Below are 18,155 nucleotides of genomic sequence, written 5' to 3'. Positions count from 1 at the left end.
AATAATAAATCTATTTTATATACAAATCGATTCCAGCAATGATAAAATGAAGTTTGCTTAAACGTTGTAAATTATGATAACGGCATTTCGTTTGTTGTAGTTGTTTTATTCAAATGTCAATTCGATAGATTACCCCTACATGAGCCTCTGTAGTACAGGTAGGGAAGAGCGCCTTTTCAACAATGAAGGTACGTGTCATTCAAAGCTCGCGTTCAAGCCGAGCAGCCGGTTCCAAAATTACGTGTTAATTAAACCTCTACGATCATGTACAAAACCACAGTTCTATCGCTCATTCTGTGTACTTGGACAATGGAATATTTCGTCAAATGCCGAGACATTCATGTAGGAAGTACGACCCGGAAAGGATCGAATCAGTCAACTAAGTTGAACTCTCAAGTGATTGAAGCGTCTCTTAACCTGAACAGCGAACGTACGTCAGAAAGGCTGGTGCTTCCACACACGAATAATACCAATTTCGTGATTAACAGTAACAACAGCGAAAAACATAAAATATTCCTCAAAGGAAGTCGGAACAAAGAATTCAACGGTAGTTCAACATTAAAGTCTGAACAAAATTTAAAAAATATGTTATCTTCAATAAATAAATACGTTTATAGCGCTGAAACAAATAGCAACAAAATAATGCTCGAAAATTTAAGTAATATTTTACCCGGATTAACAATTCTTACCAAAGTTCGACTGGACCACGAATCATTTTTTCAATATTTTAAAGAAGTCTTTTCCGATGCCGAAGCGTTACTTAGCTTTTTAATTGAAAATGCCAAAAATTCACTGAATTCTGACACGTTTTATCGATATTTGGCAACGAGTGATGATTTGATAAACTGGAACCGATGCAAGAGTGATGTGTTATACGTTCTAAATAATATAAACAAAAATTGGGCATTGAGAAGTAAATATTATTTTAATTTTCTTACATCATAAACTTTACTGCTTTCGGCGTTCTATGATATCATTTCCTAATGGTGTATTCGTTACTCATACTAGTTAAAAGTGGAAAATTAATTGGTATAGTGTTTGTCCAAAGAACCAATAAGAGCATAAGAAAAATAATATAACCATATAAGTTAAACACCGCCAGAGACGTAATGCAAAAGTTGATTTCTTCTATAATTGGTTAAGTATAGTCGAACCCTTGTGAGAGGATAAGATACCACGATAAAATAGGGGTGAAACGGGGAAAACGAGTTTCCGACTGCAGCGCCCCTTTCGCATTCAGTAGAAACGAAAGAAATATGGCGCTCATTCAAGCTTCATAGTTGAACGTAAACGTTTTTCAAAATATTAACTAGTCGGTATTCAAAAGTAAGTTAACTACTTTGGTTTCAATAATTAGTTAAAACATAAGAAAAATAATATTTATTTTGGTTAAAAGCAAACCAAGTCTAAAAACAAAGCGTCAACTGTATTCGGAGACAATCGAAGCAGAGTCAGACAACCCAAAGGTTAATATTTAAGGTCAGCCGTAGTGACATCTGTAATATATATAAAACTCACACATTATTTAACTTACATTTAATTAATGTTTTAAGTCATTTCAGTTATTTTAGATCTTTAGAGATTTAATTATAAAATTTTAAAATATTTCAGTGAACTATAATAATGTAGTACTTTGTTTTGCCAATAGATGACACCACAAACGGCTTTGATTTTTTGAGGGAGAAGACGCGGTTTACATTACGTCTATGGCCATTTTTAACTTTTAGGGTTATACATGAATCCATACCTCTACTTGGAATGCTTATCGCGGCAGATTTCCATCTCGATGTCGCTGACGGTTTTTTAGACGTCACTATGTTTACTTAACAAACAACTACGTGTGAGGGAAGCGCGCGCAGAGAGGATTTTTTCCCTCGTAGGCTGGACCAACGCCGTCTGAGTTATCTTACCATACGCGATACGGCAGGATAAGCATTACAAGTAGAGGTAAGGATTTAATAATCAGCTGGGCCTAAGTCACCGATCGACTTTTAAAGCCTTTACTTCAGGTGGCCGGGTAACAATGCGTAGGAGGGTGGTGGCAAGCCCTGCAAGCCACGCGAGCCAACAGCTCCCTACACTAACTATTACCGTTAACCTCAACAAGTTTTTATGGAGCGGGAAACCGAAGAGCTCGTGGGAAATCCCCTTAAAATAGTGGAGAGAGAACTTGGAAACTCAACGCCGAAAGAGTTGTTCCTAGTTTTAAGCCAGTGCCACAAGCTATGATCGAACCCGGCTCCTTTTGCTAAGAGACCTAAGTGCTAAGCACTCCGCCACCCCACCCACGGGTTATATTATTTTGCTTATGATAAGAGTGAAATACATTTTGGGGTAATTTCGTAAAACGTTATTTTTCCTAAGCCCCACGTGAAACCTTTTATAATACATGCAACCTCTCGAGATAATTCCTAACGCGTATCGTATCGGGTTGGGATAACGAACACGGTCTACGATATATTCGTAGCCCTTGCTCAAAGATATTAATTCAGCAAGGCGGGGGAAGATGGCGACACAGTGCGAATCGTGGGGTGATTCAAATCAGAGAGAGGGGGTTATTTAAAAGGGAAAGGGAAATAGGAAAGATTCGAATTCAGAATGGAAACCCTTTGTCTGTAATCAATTACAAAATCTATATTTAACACTAAATAATAAACTAAACACTATTAAACAAAATAGGGATAAAATTAATATAATATTTTTTATATTTAGGGGAATAGTTCTATTTAACTCTCGTGGTGGTTAGGCCACCACGACTATTGTTATTTTCTCTATTCAAATACTTTAAGTGGTGGGATTTAAACATAACATAAAAATACTCTTTGACCTTAGTTTTATCAAGCCTATAGAAGAGATGGTTGAGTCACTTTGGCATTGAAAGAGTAACTTCCTTTCCCCACCTCGGTTTCTAGCTCTCCTGGGATGCGGTATTTCGTGCAATAGAGCCACCGGAATTAGAAATAGAAAATTATTTATTTACTCTAATAGCGCCTTCTAGCGCCCGCGTCAAGCTTCGGTTTGTCAACGAAGTACAAGATTGTTCTGTTTTCATCGGAAAATTCCATTTCCATACGATTGCTAAACATTTAAAGGTAAATTTAATTCAAAAAATGTTAAATAATCAATCAAAAAGTTTATATTTAACAGAAACATTTACATACATATATTTATTATAAATAAAAAATGAGTTATTAATAAATTAACTCTCCTTAGGCTTTGGTCAACATTCTGTAAGTACCAAAATGGTATCTAGTCTAGAAAACAAAATTAATAAAAACTTGAATTTTAAGAATCAATCTTGTTGATTTCTATTATTTAAAATAGGGTTTTATGCATGCTATTAAATGAATTAAAAATAGTTCACTTTAAAAATATCAAATATCAACCTTCACACATTAAAATATGTTTAATTTCATATTAATAATTTATATTTAATAAATCAATTGCTATAAATTTTAGAAATTAATAATGTGAAATTATTTTATATTAAAAATTGTTTTCCTATTTTTTTAAACCTTTAAATAGAAAATTATTTGAATAAAATTTTACAACGATTTCTTAAAATTTCAGTTTAAAAATATTATTTAATTTATTTATTATTTTCAAAAGTTAACACCGTTTATACCGCGATGTGGCGCTAAAAAGCGTATCTCGAGAGAGCTACGACTAAGGGGTCGCATGTACGCATAAAAATGCTATTGGACAAACCAGGTGACGTCACCTGTAACTTTGAGAAGGCTAGAATTTTCCGAACCAGGTGACGTCATGTACTTCAATAGAAGGCTGAGTAAAAGACCTAGAATCAGACGACGCATAAACCAAAACCCCCTTTTCGAGGCAACCTGTTCTAGTCTAAATTTTACCAAGCTTGAGCTACGACGAGAAATGGAAGGGGGGGGGGGGAGGGGTGAAGTGACTAGGCCATTCGTTTTTTATCCTATTGTATAGCGGGATAGTGACTCAACCATCTCTTCTATAGCCTTGGTTTTATCAATAGGCCTTTCTATAAAGTAACATTCGCCTTGTTGTTTAGATGTATCGGCCGCGTCATTCGTGACGTAGTAGTGACGTTTCACTATGATAGCCAATAGACGCTAGCTTAAACTCTATTTATGTCTTATTCAACTTGTTAAAAAGTTCCACGCGCGTCTTGATATTTTAGCGTAAATGGGCTCGAGCGATTTCGCGCGTGCTCCCTGAAATAAAACAAAATGCGCGAGCCTTTTACGCTATCATATTAAAGAGCGTGTGGAACATTTTAACAAATTGAATAAGACATGAATTAAAATTCCACGAGTCGACCTTTTTATATAGATCTTACCTTTGAAACTGAACTGAACTCCTACGTATCTCGTGACGAAAGCGATACATTAAAACAAGACATTACTTCGGCAAGTGAAATGACTTTATAGAAAGGCTTATTAGATTATTTATCACGATTTTCCATGGGATCAGTCCCTGCATTCATAATTTCGGGAATCTTGGGCTCGAAAGAGGGGGGGCAAAATATCAATTGATACACTAAACACCAAATATTACAATAAAAATACTACAATTAAACTGGTGACAATTAAACTCAATGGCAACTAACTCCAAATGATAAGACTATAATCCTAACTGTATAATCATACGAAACAGAATGTGTTCTCAATCTCGAGGGGCCTGTCTTAACCATTATTCTGACGATAGCGAGGGCTTAAACCTTTATTCTAAGAATTTTTCTTTGCGTTTTACTGGCGATTTCATACCTCGGGAAAGTTTTTGGAAATAATAATAATATTTATTCGCCCTAATAATTCCCTTTTATAACAGGGAGGAACCATACAACATGATTCGCGAGCACAAATTAACAAAATCAATTTCAAATGAGCATATAAGTATATCATTCAATTAGTTACTTTAAAGTTAAAATTGTGTTCAAAATAACCGATTTCAGTAGTGAGAATAGTTAATATCAATTTTAACACCGTTCCTTGCTTTCGACTCGCCCATTGTAACAGAACCCCCAATTTGGGGGGGGGGGGGGGGGTGGCACAAATATGCGTTTCGGTTTTATTATAGCAAAAAACCCTCTGAATAAATTTTTTAAATGAAATTTCACTATTTCTTAATGCAACTTGATGTTTTATTTATCAATTTTTGTTATTTAAATACACAGCATACGTTTTACACACTACAAATTGAAGCCCGATAAGTTCCGGGGTGGGTACACAGTTTGGAAAACACTGAGGGAAACGAATTATAAGAAGGAGCCCTATTATTTATTAAAATCTTTGACAAACATTGGGGATCATATTATATTTGATAAAGCTAGCCCAATATTAATTTAAATGTATTAACTCCGTGTAAAATTTAATGTAGTATTTGAAAAAATTTAAATATTTAGAAAGGTTTTGCTTATTTTACATATTTTGTAGGATTTGGGGCGAACTGGTTCAAATTTAAGAAAAAACGTGTCAGTCGAATTACATCATCCAGTGATTTTCTAAATGCATTACAAACCGAGGGGCAGGTCACTTCCTTCATTAACGATTAAATCAGATCTAATCGTGATTATTTTCATTAAATTCAATTTAAAATTATTCAATCCTGATTGAAACGATTAAATCTGATTGAAATTATTCAAACCGTGTATGTTCAGAAGTAATAAATAAGTGTGGCACTTTCTTATTAAAGGGAGAGTGACCGAAAAAAAAACAGTTGGTCTCATTCGATAGAACTCTTTAACGCGCACGCAGTGCCGTTAATTTCCGCCCCCTCCGACCAACCCCCTTAAAGGGAGAGTTACCGGCAAAAAAGTTGATTTCATGAGGGTGGGCGGTGGTGAATTTTATATCAAACAATAGGAAATCACATGGGCCCAACAGATTTTTTATTAGTTTGCCCACCCGGGTCAGCTGATGGTGGGCGGCATCCACTCTTTAACTTAGGGTGGCAATTTATTTATCAAACGATAATAAATCACGTAGCCTCATTAGCTTTTGTATTAGTTTGCCTACCTGTGTCTACTAAGGGTGTATATGTTTGTCCACTCTAATACACTGATGTGGAACTAATATTATGGCCTGGGCCGCCTTGTTTAACATTGGAATTTCTCAACGCACTGAGTGACGAGATAGTCTTTTTTCCGGAATTCGCTCACAGCGCGGTGAGAAAAAAATATACAAATAATATTTTAATGTCGATTTTTTTTATGAAATAATGTATAAGAAATGAAACTTTTTTCTCACAGCGCTTTGAGCGAATTCCGGGAAAAGTCTACCCCGTCGTTCAGTGGGATGATAAATTACGCGATCTCACTCAGCCCGCCGTCCGCGCTTTCTAGTGAACGAATTGTCCCGCCGCTAGGGTAAGCGGCGCTTAAAATTGAGCAGGCTAGCGCGTCGATCGGCCGATTTCGCTCACCGCGCCGTGAAAAATCACTGACTGAGCGAACTAATCGGCGATCACCCTGAGCTGGCTCAATTTCACTTTCTCGCTTAACAAGACCAACCGACCTTCGTATTTGAAGCGCTCACTCGTTTCAGTAGGATTTTCAAAAATGAACGATCACAATGTTTGCCCACCTCTGCACTAAACACCAAATATTACAATAAAAATACTACAATTAAACTGGTGACAATTAAACTCAGTGGCGGACTGGGTCTAATATTTTGGGCTGCCAGAACAGAAAGGGCCCCAGCTTTAACAACTATAACGCTATCATGTTTGAGGGGCCCACTTCATGAACGGTCCGTGGGGCCCACCTGCCATCGGGCAGGTTCACTCTATGGCCAGTCCACCACTGATTAAACTCATTGGCAACTAACTCCAAATGATAAGACATGGGTAAATACGAACTAAAAACGATAATCCTAACTGTATAAACATACGAAACGGAATGTGTTCTCAATCTCGAGGGGCCTGTCTTAACCATTATTCTGACGATAGCGAGGGCTTAAACCTTTATTCTAAGAATTTTTCTCTACGTTTTACTGGCGATTTCATACCTCGGGAAGGGTTTTGGAAAGAACTGGGCTTGCGAAGGGGGGGGGGGGGGAGGTGTATTGCACCACGGTCATATGACACAGAGATACATACTTAGTTTTTTATTTATTTTAAGAGAACTGTTTAATTAATTATATTTTATACCAGAGGGTCGACCAATTCTATTATCTGTATAAACTATATCTATTTCGTATGTGGCATTTACAAGTTATTTAAGATTAAGGTTAACGTTAATTTTAATTACAGCTTAAGAAGCGGGATTGTTTTTATTTACTATAAAGGGTGGTTTTATTTGCTCGAAAAAGTTATGTTTTTTCAAAAACTATATTTTCTAGAAAGTTTTTTGAAAATTGAAATTTTAACCGCCATGCAGGTGCTATAAGAAAATTGTCAATGGGAAAATTGTAGAGCGTCACCAAAAACGTACAAATAGCGTTTGCGCGAAAAATTAGACGTATTTTTCACTGAAAAAATACGACTTGAAAAAGTGACAAGTTGGGCAAGCTAAAATAACTTTTTTTGAATTCCATTTAGAGAGTAGTATAACTTTATGAAAGTCAGAAATTTGTTAAACTGGTGCTTAATGCAATAACACCGCTGAAAAATCGAGGAGGCGAATTAAAAAAAAAAACAAAGATACATTTTATTTATCTACTTACAAACAAAATTTATAAGTACGTTTCGAAAATACCACCTTCGGCTGCGATGCAGGCTTGGGCGCGAACAATCATATTGTTGAAGGTGGCTTGAATCATTTCCAGGGTTACTTCCCGGCAAGCGCTTACAATTCGTTGACGCAGCTCTTCAAGGGTCTCAACCAGAGCGGCGTACACCTTGTCCTCGACGAAGCCCCAAAGAAAGAAATCCAACGGAGTCAGATCCGGCGACCTTGCTGGCCAGTGTACGGGACCATTTCTCCCTATCCATCGTTGTGGAAATTCGTTGTTTAGGTAATCTCTCACGGCTCTGTGGTAATGAGGTGGGGCACCGTCTTGCTGAAACCACAGTCCTGCTCGTTGCGCCAACGGCAGTTCGTCAAGTTGTTGTTCTAGCTCATTTCTCAAGAAATCTAAATAACTCTGGCCATTTAGATTTTGCGGTAAGAATACTGGACCAATTAACCGGTTTACAACAAGACCAATCCAAACATTCAAGCGCCCAAATTGAAATTGGTGACGATGTTCATATCCCCAGTGTGGATTTGTGTCTTGCCAAGATGATTATTTTGGTTAAAAACTAATAGGAAAAGTCAATAGCTAAATGAGCCAGATTGTGGTTTCAAAAAGAGTGCCACGCCTCATGACCCCCGAAATGTGAAATACTGTATTTCAAAACGATGAATAGGGTGAAACGGTTCGGCACATTGGCCAGAATAGAAAAAGATGCCTATTTTTTTTAGCGCCAACGCTTTTTGTACGTTTTCGGTGACGCTCTACAATTTTTATATTGACAATTTTCTTATAGCACCTAGCGGTTAAAATTTAAATTTTCAAAAAACGTGAATATATTTTTCGGTTTAGATGCAATTTTGGTAGAAAGTGTCCCCCGGCACGTATAATGTATACAGTACAACTGTCATTTATCTAGAAAACATTGTTTTGGAAAAAAATCACTTTTTCGAGCAAATAAAACACACCCTGTAGATGCTAATTTCCTATACAGGGTGTTAGCTAAAAAACTATATAGGGCCAATAACTCAAAATCTGTTTTATCTAGGAATTTAAAAGTTTCAGGACCCATAGAACGTCGAGGGGGACACTTGACAACGAAAATGTCTATGACCTTGAACCATGTTTTCACGTGCATTCAAAATTTATCTCGAGAACCATTAGAGATACAAAGTTGGTTTCAATTAGAAAAGTGTTCCCCTTCACATTTTAGGTGTAAATAACTTTGAAACCACCTAATTTGACCAATAACAAGTCTAGTTAATTTACACAAAAATTTACAATAAAACACCCTGTATATATTAAGCTTTAAGAATACTTAACAATAGCTATCAGTAAATAGCTAAACTAGTATTGTAAATACACACAACGAAAAGGTCCAAACCAGACAAACAAAACAATTGAAGGTATGAGGGGAAGGGTGAACCTGAATCTTATACGTTAAAGTATAAGAGGTTTCGAACCCGAAAGCTTGCTAATTTTAATAAATATGAAATATTAAACCATGAAGTATCCGTCGAGAACCTGAATGCTTACATATATCTTCCATCCATCAAACCCATAATTTAATTACAATTACTTTAAAATTTTACGTAACCGGAAACCATTTTAAAGAAACATTCACAGAAAATTATCAAGTTCATATTTTAAAAGAAAAAAGTCTAAACATGAAATGTAATTTTTAATGTTGAAGATAGTTTTATGGTGCTTCTTAAATAAGTATTTGTTGTTTAAGCATAAAATGTAAATTTAGCGGAACCCTTAATGGGGGGGGGGGGGGGGTAGTGGCACAACTCTGTGTTTCGGTTTTATTATAGCAAAAAACCCTCTGATTATTTTTTTTAAATGAAGTTTCACTATTTCTTAATGCAACTTGATGTTTTATTTGTCAATTTTTTTATCGAAATACACGGTATACGTCTTACATACTACAAATTGAAGGCCGATGGGTTCCGGGGTACACCGTTTGGAAAACACTGAGGGAAACGAATTATAAGAAGGAGCCCTCTATTTTTATTTATTAGAATCTTAGAAAACCTTGGGGATCATTTTATATTTGATAAAGCTAGCCCAATATAAATTTAAATTTATTAACTCCGTGTATAATTTAATGTAGTATTTGCAAAAATTTAAATATTTAGAATTTCAAACTTGAACTCCCAAAAGATTTGGGGCGAACTGGCGTAGTTTTCAAAATAAAATATAAGTAAAAATGTGTCAGTCGAATTACATCATCCAGTGATTTTCTAAATAGATTACAAACCGAGGGGGCAGGTCACTTCCTTCATTAACAACGCACCCCTCAAAAGATTATATCCGAATTAATCGTGATTATTTTGATTAAATTCAATTTAATCACGATTATATTGATTAAATCACGTTTAATCATGATTAGAATGTTTAAATCAGATTTAATCATGCTTAATTGATTAAATCTGATTAAAATGATTCAATCCTGATTGAAACGATTAAATGGTGATTAGTATGATTGAATCGCGATTAGAAACTAGAACGAGAGTCAAACAATTGAGATAGAACCCTCAATATTAATAATTAATATTAAATTTTCGTACTTTAGTTTTGATTTTAATGATAAAATCTCGATATTACCGAATAGTACCGATTATATTGATTAAATCGTAAATTAAATGATTAAATCGTAAATTAAATGATTAAATCGTAAATTAAATGATTAAATCGTAAATTAATTGATTAAATCGTAAATTAAATGATTACATCGTAATTTAAATGATTAAATCGTAATTTAAATGATTAAATCGTAATTTAAATGATTAAATCGTAATTTAAATGATTAAATCGTAATTTAAATGATTAAATCGTGATTTAATCGTGATTAAATCTGTTTAAAATGATTAAATCTGATTAAAAAGATTAGAGAATGATTAGAATGTTTAAATCTCGTTTAAATCGTGATTAGATTTTATTATCTTGATTACCCCGATTTAATCACGATTGTTCTGATTTAATCATTTTGCTATGATTAAGACGCACCCAAAATGAAGTGACCTTCACCTCGTTACAATCGAAACATAAATAAGTAAACACCTGAAGTATGATTTTTATACACATGGAATTTTATGTTTGCGAATCGAAAAAACTTTTTAAATAAAACATTTCATTAGAAAATAAAATAACAGTACCAAAGTTTGAACAAATTGCGTAGTAGCTTTTCACTTGGATCTAGTTTTTTCTTCTGGCAGGCGCCGCGCGTAGAAAAGTTATCGAATATTCTCACCCGTGAACTTTGAACGGGCCGTTCTGAAGTTGTTACGTTAAAATAGGGGTGTATAGGATTTTCTTCTAGCTACCAGGCGAGCGTATGAACTCTTCCATATTATTTTGTTAAAAGATAGTATAGATTACAAATGCATAATACTAATTTTTCTCTAATTATGCAACAACACACCCGCAGTTCAAGGCAAAATTAGCAACTATTCGCTTCGAGCGTGAAGGCTCATATGACACTTTTAATAACCTAGAACAGTGGCTCTCAAACTTTGTCAACTCATCGAACCTGATTTCAGATTCAAAGTTATCGTGGATTCCTCACTTGTAACTTATTCCTCCAGAGCACAGCTCAAAATGTCGTTCGGCCCCTAGAATTTTAAATGGAGCCACATTTGGAAATCACTGACCTAGATGGAAACTCGTCTCGCAAGAAACACGCCATTAACTTCTGTTGTTAGGTATTTGATGTAGTGGTGGTTTATATATGTTTTAGCATGGGATAATAAAATGCTCTCAAATGTAGGAGTTCTATTATTTCTCTTGAGTTCTGCAAGTGGCTCTAATAGGCAGCGCAAGGACTGACGCAAATTTATTGAAATCTTAAGGTAAAATGCAGGAGTTATCCCTAATCACATTCCCCTCTTCGGGCAGAGGTTCATGAGCTAAAGCAGTTTTATCTCCATGTACTAGACATGATTCATCAATCTTGCCTGCATCGACAGATGCGTTAAACTTTTAAATTGCCTTTGAATTTATAAATAAATATTTATTCATAAGGGTGGGCCAAGACTATCGTCTCGAATAAAGAAATTCAATTAATAATAATTAATAGTATATGGTCTGCAAACACAATTTAAAAAATGTTAATCATAATTTTAAATAGTAAACGATTAATGAACGTAGTTTAATTGCTTAAGTTATTATGGCTACTTGTTCATAAACTAAATTTCTAAAAACAACTGTGATTTTACCATTGTGCAATAAACAACGTTGTTTTTTAAATTTTAGTTATTAATAGGTTAATTGGGAATCCAAATGATAGCTTATAATTATACCATTTTGAATGTATCAGTTTAATTAAGTTTAACAAATTTTATTTGTCATAAATAATGTTTAAATTATGAAAGCAAAATATTAGCTTTTCGTTTACAATTTTTTTAATATAAACCTAAAAATTACGCGTAAGTATCAAATTCTATTTATTTATAAAAGAAAATCACCATGTAAATAGCTTGTTGCACATCGAATGAAGAAATTTTGATTGGACTTCTTCGCAAGTACTTACGAAGGAGAATTCCTCCGTCGAATACTTGCTGTGAATTACATTCGGTAGACTTTTGTCTAATTTCAACATCATTTTCATTAGTTCTTTCACAACGTTCAGAATGTTCTCTTCGCTGAATTCCGAATAGTAAACCGTGGAAGAATTTTCCTTCAGCTCGCCAACTAGACTTAAAGCCAAATATAAGGAGGACACGGCCACCAAAGGCGGAGGTTTCCTCGAAACTGAGCCACTGAGGAGAGAGATCTCGAGGATGTACGACGCCAGCCAGTTTTGTTTGTCGCTGAAGGAAACGGCTCTAGTGTATCGCCTCAAAAAATGGCACGACTGATGAGGGAGTCGACCGATTGACGAGCCAATGATGTCTTCCATGTCTTCGAATTCTTGATATTCTATTTCGAATTCCGTGTTTGTGCACAGTTCCTCTACGATTTCCGGGAAGGGATTAGGGGCATTTTTGAGCGCTTGCGTCAAGCAACAGAATGTCAATAACGGCAAAGAAACAGATTTTTCATTCAGTTTCTCGCAATCGCCTCTAAGAACTTTGTCCAGTATGAATACAGCGTAGTAGAGTATATCTAGCTGCTCCTTTTTTACGCAGATTGAACTATGCATCTAAAAACAAGAAGCGTTAAAGTTAGCTGTGTGGTTGTAAAATATATTGAGGAACTGCGATACTTTAATATAGAACTAAAAAAAAGTATATCAGTACAATGTCAAAATACAGTGCGAATAAATATTATTTAAAATCAACCAATTATGGTACAGAAAACAAACATTCCTCGAGTGACTCGGGAGTGAGGAGCCCGGCGGATTTTTCAATTGGTTGTAGAACAATGGTGTATGATTTCAGACGTAGATAATAGAATCATGGACACTATCTCTAACCGGACGGGAAAAGCAGCCTAAAAGAGGTACCCCTCACTGTCCGTTTGCGTCTTACTTCGTATTAGCTGAAATAGTCGGCCGTTCTCGATTCTCAGGGCCGTCAAGGTCATTCGTAGGAATAAAAACCCCCATTTCAAACGGAAAGATTTGTCGACCACGTGACGAATTATATGGCCTTGACAGCCCAAAACTTTCGAAATTCTTGAACCTCCCCCCTTTACAGAGAGACGGTGGCGGCGGCAGGTGATTTTGTATGCTGGAAGCTACAGCTTTTCCCGTCCGGGTAGAGATACAGTGTCCATGATAGAATTTTACGACCGAAGAATTAATTTTGTATATAAACAAAAAACCAATATCTTATCATTGTTCAATAGCCGCGGGTTTGGGCCGCATCACGGCTTGTCATTTACAGCCATTATTGATGAGCTAGACACCTCCTATTACCGACAATAGGAACTGCGGACAGCCTTTGATTATTTAAAATCTGTAATAAGTTACGCATTAACATTTATCAGATCCGCGACGGGTATTTATTTGACTGTAGAAAATAATTTCGTATAGGTACATCAACTTATTTATAATACATACTTCCAACGATATTTGAGCTCGGGATTTGGATAAGATATTTCCTTTACATTTTTTTATATCCATAACCGAAAATTGTCGGAACAAAACTTATGTTTTGCATATTAATTCGTTTTACAACCGCAAATAATATCCAAAATAAACAGTTAACCGAAATGTTTCTGATGAATTAAAAATTTGGCCGTTGATTTATCTGCTTAGCTTTACCCGACTAAAAACTTTAGTTAGTCATAATAAAAAATATTTCGTGGTGCAATATTTATATTTCCAAACCGGTTTTAGAGAAACAAGTGGGAACCTCCGAAGGTACACGTTCGAAACAAATAGCACCATGAGCATGAATAGAAGGAACTTATCCCTAAGAGATATATTGCATACAATGTGATTATTACTTAGCAAGAGTTATCGATATGCATGGTCAGTATTTAAATTATCTTTCCTCAAAATATTCTTGATGGCCGAGACAAGCAAAAATTTTAAATCTTCCTCCAGTTACGCAGTTCTCCATTTTTTGACGAGGGCACGGTAGAGCTTAGTACCGCCGATCCAACGCCCCCGTCATAGATTTTTTACTCTGGCGTTGAACCTGCTGAGTCATTTATATTACAGCGCGCCTCCGATAAATTTTGAATTTGTTTTGAAATATTAAAAAGGGGGGATATTTTTTCCCCTTCGCTCCGTCACCGAGAATATTTTAAAAGTTGTTGCGTCGCGCCGCCGCTGTGGGTTTTCGTGAAACGCCGCCACTGACACAAATAAAATTGGCGCTATACTCTAGTGCACAGTAGCTCTGACTGTTCTAATTATTCTTACTCACTGAAATAAATGATGATGGTTTTGACTGTTATAATTATTATAATTGATGTTTGGTACGCATACTTCATTCAAAAACAGTTAAAACTCTCACTCGTTAAAAACATTAGAAGTGATGAACTAAAGTGAGGGAAGCAACCCCTTTTACAAGTAAACACCATTTCAACACCTAAAACTTTAATAAATTTTGAGTTAAAATATTAACGTTAAAACTTGCGTCATTACTTAACCATATATATATATTGGAATGACAAAGCGTAAGTTGAGACTTGGATTAATAATAGTAGTTCCTACCTGGATATATAACTTTAAAAAAAAAACCTGACAAGCAAATGGCTTTTGCGACAGCAGCGCCGCTTCGGCGAAGTTAACGGAGAATTTCTGAAACTTCCGTAACACGTAGCCTTCTACAAGCCAGAACTCGTAACAAACACTTAGCAAATGCACGCGGAACGCTAGAGTGATATATCCAGGTAGGAACTACTATTATTTATCCAAGGTTGAGACACGTCATGAATAGGCAAATGCTTAGTTTTTTTTAGGAAAATGATTTTCAAAATTTAGATTGTATTTGTTCAAGGAAGGGTTGATATTATTTTTGAACTTAAATCAAACCGTTTCAAAACAATTTCTAATATATTTATTTTTATAAAAGGAAAGGCTTTTTTCAATGTTATTTTTCACCCTTTAAGCCTAAATCACAGTGGTGGTACCGCTACTCTCAACGTAAAAAATATAAAAGCGGCTTCTTAGAGGTTAGTCAGTAAAAATAGACTTGAAACCTTCGCCTAAAAAGTATATACATTTTTCGGGGATAATAGAACGGAAATACATTTGTAATAAATACAAAAGAAACGATCAGCGTCAAAAAAAAAATTAATAGCCTTAACAATAAAAAGTGTAAGGCTTTTAAAAAAAGACTTCCAGAAAATAAATACAATGAAAATAGTTCTTTTCTTAAAATCAATTACACAAACTACGTTATCCCGTTTCTCTACCTGTCGCTTCTTGCGGAGAAATTAAAAAAAATAACTTTCCAAACGCTTGATTGGCGCTAGGTATTTAAGATTGGCGCTCGGTATTAAGGTACAATAAGTGTCTACATAAAATACGAGAGGTCTCGTGCATATTATTTTTTAAATTTGAAGTTCATGTGCAAAACGCGCGTGCCAATAAAATAACAAACTTAATTTTTATAAGAAATGGAAACGCCTATTAGTTGTCAGTTGAATACTTATCAAAATTTTACATATTATATTGACTTCAACCAAATTTGAGTGAGAATGCTTCCGAAACCCTTCGAAGTTCAAAAGAGCGCTTTTAAAACTTCGCCAAACTGCACGCGAAAACGTCGTTGATATTTATATTCCACCAACTCAAAAGTCAGGGCAGTAGCGTAGCCCAAAATTCATCACGGGTGTTTGATTAACTTAAATATTAGATCGGTTGTAGACGATGTGAAAGGTTTATAAACGCAATGCCTTGCTTAATGGGGTTATGAGCCAGAACTTCCGCGTTTGACTGTCACTAGAATTGACCTATGTTCAAGTGGTAGAAAAACAATGCCCCTTTTTATGAACAAACTTAAGTGCTGTAAAGTTAATTTTTTTCGATAGGAACTTCTAAAGTCATAGACCTTTACCCATAAACAAAATTTTTAATTGAGAGTAGTTGAAACTTTGACACCTCTAAAAACGAACCAGTTATCGGTTCGTTCGGTTTATTCGATGCAAACGACAACATAAAAATTAGCTCGTTGAATATTTTTAAAAAGTACGTAATTGATCACAAATTTACCATTAACCAAGGCTGTATTCAGTTTCATGTATCATGCAATTTGATATTGTATACCGTAAAATATTAAATTTCTTCAACTTTTAACTTGGGCATTAAAAAATAAATGAACACTTACAGCAATGAGCCATTCCACCATACGCCTCCGGGTCTCCTCTTTAATGTTTTTAACGAGACAGGTTTCCGTATTCTCCAGAAAGCACTCTAACAGTCGGATATCTGAAGGATCGTCGAACACGGAAACTGATAAATCCGTCGATTTCGAACTCACACTTACGGCGTCGTCGTTGTTGTCCGATTCTGGGACTTTTGTCTCTACCTTTAATAGATTACTATCGAGCCAACCCTTTGTATTGTTCCCTGTAGAAATGGTCGGCTGTCCAACATCGCTGTGGCTTCGGATAGTTAAAGTCGGCTTGAGTCCATCCGTTTCCTCTTCGTTCCCTGATGAGTCGTCGATGAACGCGGAGTTGAAATAAGCCGGAAGATCGTTCCTTCTAAAAGCATTTTTTCTCGCTAGTCTGTACTTGGTTCCTTCAATAGTACGACGAAACAGGTTTCGGTAACGCTCAAGTGGCGGCTCTTCGTTGCTATTTATTTGTTCGGAAACTATTCGTCCGCGAGGATCACTTCTTCTTATGGCGTTCGAGCGCTTCAATTGGCTGGCATCGAAATTGTCGATGCTGTCGTCGCCAACGTTCGAATCCGTAACGACAACGTCTATTTTCTTTGGCGGCTCAACCTCCGTCGAAGAATTCTTTACTTTGTTCAGTAAATCTTTAAGATTTACTTTCTTTACCTTCGACTTTATTCTTTCTTCGTATCCATTCGGCACAAAAGACAAATAGAACATCTTGAAACGGAACTCCAATTGAAATTTGAACTACCAAACGTCTCAAATTATTAGAAATGAAACCGATTCGGTAACCTCGCTTCTCCTTCAATGTAGAAAAATTCTTAAAAAAATGCGGTGATCGAAGCAGTTTTAAACGGGGTAACATCGCGCGGCTATGGTCAATGTCGTCATCATCTCAACAGTAAAAAACTAATGGTAGTTGCAGCGCCTCAACGAATAAAATAATTATTTTAGAAACGCTTAGTGGGTAATTTTTTATTTCGTTCTTATACAGGGTACCCCAAAAAAAATGTCCTTTCCCTAGTTTTTCGAAAAATATTTTTCTGGTTGAGATAGGGCAAAATAAATATTATTTTTTAAATACCCTGATTCTCTCACTAGAAAATTAAAAATTGTTCGAAGTTGCTTCGCCGCAGCGACACTTATGTTAAACGTTTTCTATGGCAAGGTGTGCCGAGTAAGGTACCGTTAAAAAGCGCGTTGCTATCTTTTACATATATTATCACGCAATGGACAGCGTAAAAGGACAATAATATTTAATGTATTTATATGTATTACCTCTATCAACCCAAGCGCCCCCAATAGGCGCTTTAATAAATCATCCTCCCAGGAAATCGCCAAATAGTAATATTTCCGAGAGTCAGAACCCGTGAGGTATTGTTTATATAGTGCTTGTGGAAATAATCTAAACTTTTCACCCGTAAACAAAACGTCGTGTTTTTGTCAGGTCTTAATATCTCAAAAAAGCTACCTGGTTAAAAATGCACGCCATGGGACAGCTTGGTGCTTCCGTAAAGGTGTAAAATTGCCATCATTATAACAAACACTATATGAAGAGTGACTTGCAGGTCCTGGCTCTCGTAAATATTATTTCTAGGCGATTTCCTTCGAGGATGATTTATTTAAGCGTCTATTATTTGTGGTATACAAAAATACGAAATTCATAGCGTACGTCTTGGCCCCATCTAGCATCTCTATCAGAAAAATTGTTTCGTGTACATAAACCTCCTCAAATACTAGCAAATGAAAGAAC

At 35.6% G+C, this 18,155-nt stretch overlaps 2 protein-coding genes across 2 annotated transcripts in view; one reads left to right on the top strand and one right to left on the bottom strand.

Moving 5' to 3' along the window:
• Positions 1 to 187: 187 nt before the first annotated feature.
• Positions 188 to 18,155, top strand: part of LOC149940417 (nose resistant to fluoxetine protein 6-like) — a 39,017-nt gene continuing 21,049 nt past the window's right edge. Inside the window, exon 1 of the mRNA XM_090178815.1 lies at positions 188 to 913. Within this exon, the coding sequence (XP_090034941.1) occupies positions 265 to 913 (649 nt within the window). The 5' untranslated portion in view covers positions 188 to 264. The remainder of the gene's footprint in view (positions 914 to 18,155) is intronic.
• Positions 12,098 to 17,561, bottom strand: LOC149940418 (uncharacterized). Its single transcript, XM_090178862.1, has 2 exons — positions 16,385 to 17,561; positions 12,098 to 12,801 (listed from the first exon to the last, which is right to left on the bottom strand). Exons 1-2 carry the CDS (start codon positions 17,117 to 17,119, stop codon positions 12,121 to 12,123), a joined length of 1,416 nt encoding a protein of 471 aa, XP_090034988.1. The 5' UTR covers positions 17,120 to 17,561; the 3' UTR covers positions 12,098 to 12,120.

The sequence above is a fragment of the Leiobunum rupestre genome, chromosome 6 (genome assembly GCF_980474605.1).
Source record: "Leiobunum rupestre chromosome 6, qqLeiRupe1.1.hap1, whole genome shotgun sequence".
Taxonomy (NCBI): domain Eukaryota; kingdom Metazoa; phylum Arthropoda; class Arachnida; order Opiliones; family Sclerosomatidae; genus Leiobunum; species Leiobunum rupestre.
The sequence above is the reverse complement of the archived record's forward strand: the minus strand, read 5'-3'. Positions and strand labels throughout refer to the sequence as shown.